Source organism: Lycium barbarum, chromosome 1 (assembly GCF_019175385.1).
Source record: "Lycium barbarum isolate Lr01 chromosome 1, ASM1917538v2, whole genome shotgun sequence".
NCBI lineage: Eukaryota > Viridiplantae > Streptophyta > Magnoliopsida > Solanales > Solanaceae > Lycium > Lycium barbarum.
Genome location: NC_083337.1, coordinates 99,275,854 through 99,281,751, shown reverse-complemented (window position 1 = coordinate 99,281,751; position 5,898 = coordinate 99,275,854). Strand labels below are relative to the sequence as shown.

At 34.9% G+C, this 5,898-nt stretch overlaps 1 protein-coding gene across 3 annotated transcripts; it reads right to left on the bottom strand.

The window, feature by feature from the left end:
- Nucleotides 1–337: 337 nt before the first annotated feature.
- LOC132636357 (ras-related protein RABA4d-like) lies at nucleotides 338–5,593 on the bottom strand. Of its 3 annotated transcripts, none has more exons than XR_009581213.1 (3): nucleotides 4,905–5,593; nucleotides 2,319–2,918; nucleotides 338–704 (listed from the first exon to the last, which is right to left on the bottom strand). XR_009581213.1 is itself a non-coding variant. In XM_060353181.1 (3 exons), exons 1-2 carry the CDS (start codon nucleotides 5,129–5,131, stop codon nucleotides 2,471–2,473), a joined length of 675 nt encoding a protein of 224 aa, XP_060209164.1. In that variant the 5' UTR covers nucleotides 5,132–5,593; the 3' UTR covers nucleotides 338–704; nucleotides 2,458–2,470. The 3 variants fall into 3 exon arrangements, 2 of the variants coding, with proteins under 2 accessions (XP_060209164.1, XP_060209177.1); XM_060353181.1 differs by having other exon boundaries at nucleotides 2,458–2,918; XM_060353194.1 differs by having other exon boundaries at nucleotides 2,458–2,912.
- Between the last annotated feature and the right edge of the window lie 305 nt (nucleotides 5,594–5,898).

Below are 5,898 nucleotides of genomic sequence, written 5' to 3'. Positions count from 1 at the left end.
CATCAAAACTTCATATGCCCTTGAACTATTATTAAGATCAGATCTCAGCAAACACTTTCATCCTCTACAAAATGTTAGTTTTCTTTTCTTTTTGGACGTTTAAACAACCAAAGAGGCCACACCATATATATCCAATAATATTACTCTCTTCATTTCACTTTATTTGTCTTACTTTCCTTTTTAGTTTGTTTAAAAAAGAATGTCATTTTCTATATTTAGTAATTATTTACACGCAACATCATACATGACACATTTAAGACCACAAGATTCAAAGAGGATTTTCTTAAACTCCTGCCTAGTCAACCTAAGAAAAACTAATTAAAATGGGGAAAGTATATTTTTATCCAACATTTCTTTTCCATTACCTGAGAACATAACTTACCTAATTCATCGTACATGCATAAAGCAATCTAGTCTAGAAAAGGACTCCATACTTTGGAAATATACTGCTGATGGATCCCTTAGTGTTAATTCATCTTATAGAATTGTCTCACCTTGTTACAATAATAAATCATAACCAAAACTATAAATGGCTATGGAAACTAAAAACTTCATCTGGCTAGCTTTTCATGATAGAGGTTTTACTCCAAATGCATTATGCCATACTTGCAAGTTGCAACATCATATTGAAACCATTGACCATATCTTTATACACTGTCCAGCTGCTTCTAACTTCTGCATCAAATCAGATGCCGTCCTTGATCCTACAGAAACCATACTTACAAATGGATTAAGAATGAATGTATTAGCAACAATAGTAACCGTGCAAAAAATAACCGAGCACTCTTTTTTCATTTAGTCTTTGGCATAATTAGGGCTAAACAGAAATAACAGAGCTCCCAGCAATAATAATAATTTATCACCACAAGTTGTCAAAATGAGAGCAAAACCGTTCAATGCCAAGACAATAATAACAAAAGAGAAAAGAGAGGTCTATATTAAGTTTATTCATTAGCTAGCCGATCAGGAAAAAAAGATTTATAAGCTAAACACAGATGGATTTATTGTAACCAGGGGCGGAGCTACACTACAATAGGGGGTTATGACGAACCCAGTAGCTTTTGTGTAGACCCTGTATTAGTACTAGAAAATCCAGTGAATGAATATCAAAATATTATGTGAATACCCACTAAGAAATGTTGTGGATGGTTCAGCGGTGCGAAGAGGCTAGTAAAGCGCTGTTCCCTATGAGATTTGGGTTCGAAACCAAGCTCCAACATTTCTTTCCTGTTTTTTGCTATGTGCTCTCTTTCTAAAAAAATATATAAAAGACTTTTCACTCACTCGTGCCGTCCTCCATCAGTGGGTAGTATTTCCTTTTTCTTATAATGTAGATTTTTTTTTAGTTAATTTTAATAAAACAAAACATAAAATTGATAAGTGAAGAAAACTAAAAGAGCACGTTCCACTAACAAGAGATCTAACTACGGACTATCGGTTTCTTTACGAAGGCCCACAGCCTCAAAATTCTGGTTCTCCCTGTGGTTGAAGTCGTTGTCCTGTATTAAAATGTCGAACCCACAAACCTCCAATCTTGGCTCCGCCTCTGATTGCAACCACAAATGTTGGGGAATCAGTAGCGTAATTTAACATAAGACAGTAACTGGATTATAGGAAAGGTATGCATATACAACTAGCATTTTTGCAGAATCCTCGGCACTCTACAATGGAATGGAAGTTGCGTGCCTTGCAAAAAGACTTAATGCCATTGTAAATGGAAAATGCTACTAAGGATGTGATCAATGTGATTCTACATGGGAATAACTCATTGACAATGTGAAGCATATATAAAGGGAAGGAAATAAGGTAGCTGATAAGCCAGCAAATTATGGAAGTAGGATATATGAAATATTTTGAGATCTTAATGTTGTATGACACAATCTACTTTTGAAACTGACTACTTGGGGGCTATGTATCCTAGACAGGTCAAACTATATGCTATTGCTAATGTTAAGTTTTTACCAAAAAACCTTTTTCTTCTGTCTATTTTCAGTAAGTAAATTACTGATACAAATGTTTAAATATTTACTTAGCTGGCATAGTTACTTAAGGGAGAGTAAAAATGGTATTTTTCTAGACCATCCGGCCTAATTTAAGTATGTAATTTACTTTATTTTTTTAAAAAGGGGCTAAATAGTAAAGAACAAAAGGCGAAGTGAGATATGTAGTCTTATTCATAATCCTACATTACACAGAAGCTTAACAAATTTTTTCATCCACGCACTCTCATCCTCAAACAGTAGCTTTATATTTACAAAGAAAACTTCCCACTAACACGTAATTAAGAAGATCGTCAAAAAAATACTACAACAACATACCTAGAGTAATTCCACAAGTGGGGTCTGGGGAAGGTAGAGTGTATGCAGACCTTATCCTAGCTTGGGAGGTAGAGAGGTTGTTTCCAATAGATCGTCAAGAAAATAATACACAATAAGAACCAGAAATAGTTTTAAAAACCTGAAAGCAAAGATCAGGAGGAGGACATGCAGCAGCCTCCTCTGCCACCAGAATCTGATTCCTGGCCAGGAACTATGATCCTTGTTCCCTTTAGAGATTGTGACTTTGCGTACTCTGCACCTTCATCTGCAGTAAGAGTTTTCTTGCCAACAATTTGATAAATTTCTTTTAATATTCCCATAAATGCAGTCTCAACGTTGGTGGATTCAAGGGCTGATGTTTCCATGAAGAACAGATTCTCCCGTTCTGCGAATTCTTGAGCATCTTCAATGGGTACTGCTCGAAGACTCCCTAGATCACATTTGTTCCCAATCAGCATTATAACTATGTTCTTACCGGCATGACCCCTTAGTTCCTCCAACCATCTAGCCATATGATCAAATGATTGACGTTTTGTCAAGTCGTACACTAACATTGCACCAACTGCACCTCGATAGTATGCACTAGTTACAGCTCTATACCTGAGAAAATTTACTCTTAGAATTATGTCGACAATGTATCATGTAACTGCAAATAATGAGAAGAAATTATTTGGTAAATTTATAGTTTAAACTACAATTAGCACTAAGCCTTTACCTCATATCATCATTTGTCGATTTTTTTCCTTTTTAAGATGTCCTAGAATGTCGTTACCTTTTCGATAAAGTAACTTTTATTCCAAAACTACCCTTTATGTAAGGTTATTTAAGACTCGTACCACCTTGCGCTTCATTTAGTGATTACTTGTAAAACAACAATGGTATATAAAGTGTAAAATAAGATATACAGCCAGCCCAATCACCATATCAACATATACAAGTCAAATTTCTAAAGTAGCATTTCTCAGACTGTCTCTAATCTCTAACATTGCTACCCTTTGATACAAAATCAATGAAGATTAGCATACAGAAAATATAAATTGTCTGAATTTCTATGATGCACAAAGAGGGAATAAATAACTAGTCAGTTGGTATCAGAAGGTTCAATCTTGATTTATTCTTTCCTCTAGAAAAGACAACATTCCAAGAAGTAAACTAATAGATTATTAAAAAACATGATAAAAGAAAAGCAATTAGTGTTAAATAGGTCTCACTTCGTGCCAGGCACAACAAGAGTGTCTGGAATACAACAACAACATACCTAGTGTAATCTCACAAGTGGGGTATCTGGAATAGGGACCCCAAATTGATTTATAAATGAAAAAGAAAGGGGACCACAAGACAGACTTATGTGCTTCATGTAGTGTTTTTCAGTATGGCTAAATAGAAGCGCATTATGTTATGGTACTTTAGAGTATCAATTAATCAAGAAAATGCTAGACTGGTATCAACTATCAACCTAGTAAGGATTACTTTTCAGGAAGACCACTGTGGTAAAATAACTAGTTTGTAACTTAGGTCAGCCCATAAAACGGATTTAATTCTCGATATAGCCAAGGCATTGCAAATTTGTAAAATAATGCACCACATGCATGTATTAAGAAGTTTCTCAATGAAGAAACGATGCTTTTGAGAAAAGTGACTTCCATATAATGGCCGAAGAAGAAAACTCTAAGAAAGATTAATTGAAGTGATATTTTCATTACAGATGTAGATCAGATGGGATCCATTAAGAAGTCACAATTTGGCATGACATTCTACAATTCAAAACTGAAGCTCAAAACATGTATTATTATGAACAATACCCTCAAGCACAAACTAAGAAGAATAATAGTGAACAACAACTGTCCATATAGACGGGAAGTCTAATTAGTCATTTGGAGTAATACTCTAGTTGTTAATACACTGAAAATTTAATCCACTAGGTGCCTACAGAGTACCAATTCTAAGTAGCCATACTGTTTCTTTTCGCATTACCCCCAACAAATAAACGATTTCAAATTCTTTTATAGTCACTAAATTGTCGAGACTTTTTAATTGACTCATTGAAAAAGTGCTCACTAATGAAAATATGAATTTTCTCTCGGTAAAAACTTACCCATAGGCGTTGTTTACACCAAACCAATAAATGCAAGGCATGTCTCTTCCATACACATATTTATCACTTAACCATGGTTAAGTGATATGTATTCTCACTTTAATATTTAACTGCTAAGGTTAGATTGCTTAGATTGGTGTAAACACCAAGCGTTGGCAAGTATTTTTGGCCTTCAGGTCATCATTTGACAAATTTAGTATAAATTACAGAACTTGTAAGGCCAGTCGGAGAACAATATGAATGACCCTAAAGGGGCAGCCCAAAGCACAAAGCATGTTGCGTTAGCAGAGTCAAGGAAGGGCCGCACCCCAAGTGTGATGTAGATAGCCTACCCTAATGCAAGTATTAGTAGCTACTTCCACAGCACACCAAATAGGTCACACGGAGATAACTTCACCGTTGCTCGAACGTTCTCCTTCAAACAATATGATTGAACTTGAATCTATAATTCCAAAAAGATTTTAAAAGAAAAAAAGGAGCGAAATTCAGACCTTTCTTGGCCAGCGGTGTCCCAAATTTGTGCCTTGACGGTCTTGTGATCAATAGTCAGAGTCTTAGTCTGGAATTCGACTCCAATTGTAGCTTTTGAATCCAAGCTGAATTCATTCCTAGCAAATCTAGCCAGAAGCTGTGATTTCCCTACTGCAGAATCTCCAATCAATACAATCTTGAATACATAATCAATCTTTTGATTGTAATCTCCATATAAATTTGACATTGTTTACCAAAATTCCCCCCTTTCCGAAAAAAAAATTATTTTACCTCAACCAACATCTTTTAAATCTTTAGATTTTAGCATATGATTGAGGCTAATAATGTGGATCCAAATTTAATAGAACAAAATCCCAGTCAGTGAATATATGGCAATTGAAGATGCAAATTTCTCATGAAATTCAAGAGAGACATGAAGGGGTTCAATAAATTTGATTTCTAGATTAGGCTTAAGCTTAGGGTTTGAGAAAAATGATGAGAGGATGGTGCTTTTGGTTGAAATATTTGGCTTCCTGCATGCAGATTCCTATGTTGGAGAAGAGAGAACTTGGGAAAGACCAACGGTTAGTGCGGGACCATCAACTGTCTTGTTGAGTGCAAAGCAAAATTAACAAAAAGAAATCTTTCAAGAAAAAATAAAAAAATATAACTATTCGGAAGAGCATATTTGGGAGCGCGTTACAAAAGTTGTCAGGGATAAAGTCATAAAAGAAATTTGATTAAAAAGTGTATATATAAGTATAAAAAGTAGTCATTAGGTAGGATGTACCCAACTTTTGACATAATTAATTTTGTCAATAATAGATGTCCGTTGACATTCCGGTCTTTCATGACTTACGACAGATGGGGTGCACCCGCAAATGACTTCACTCTATAATGCGATTTAGTCATCCACAATCCACATATATCAACAAAAAGAAAGACTTACTCCATTTATGTATTATATTAAGTAATTTAATTATTCTAATGTTGTTTGCTGCAATCAGGAGTGGA

What these genes read in the sequence shown, in the direction of transcription:
- LOC132636357 (XM_060353181.1), bottom strand. Translation starts at nt 5,131, where the DNA reads ATGTCAAATTTATATGGAGATTACAATCAAAAGATTGATTATGTATTC. An exon ending in GACACCGCTGGCCAAGAAAG is followed by an intron (nt 2,919 to 4,904) that starts GTCTGAATTTCG and finishes AAATTTTCTCAG; the next exon opens with GTATAGAGCTGTAACTAGTG.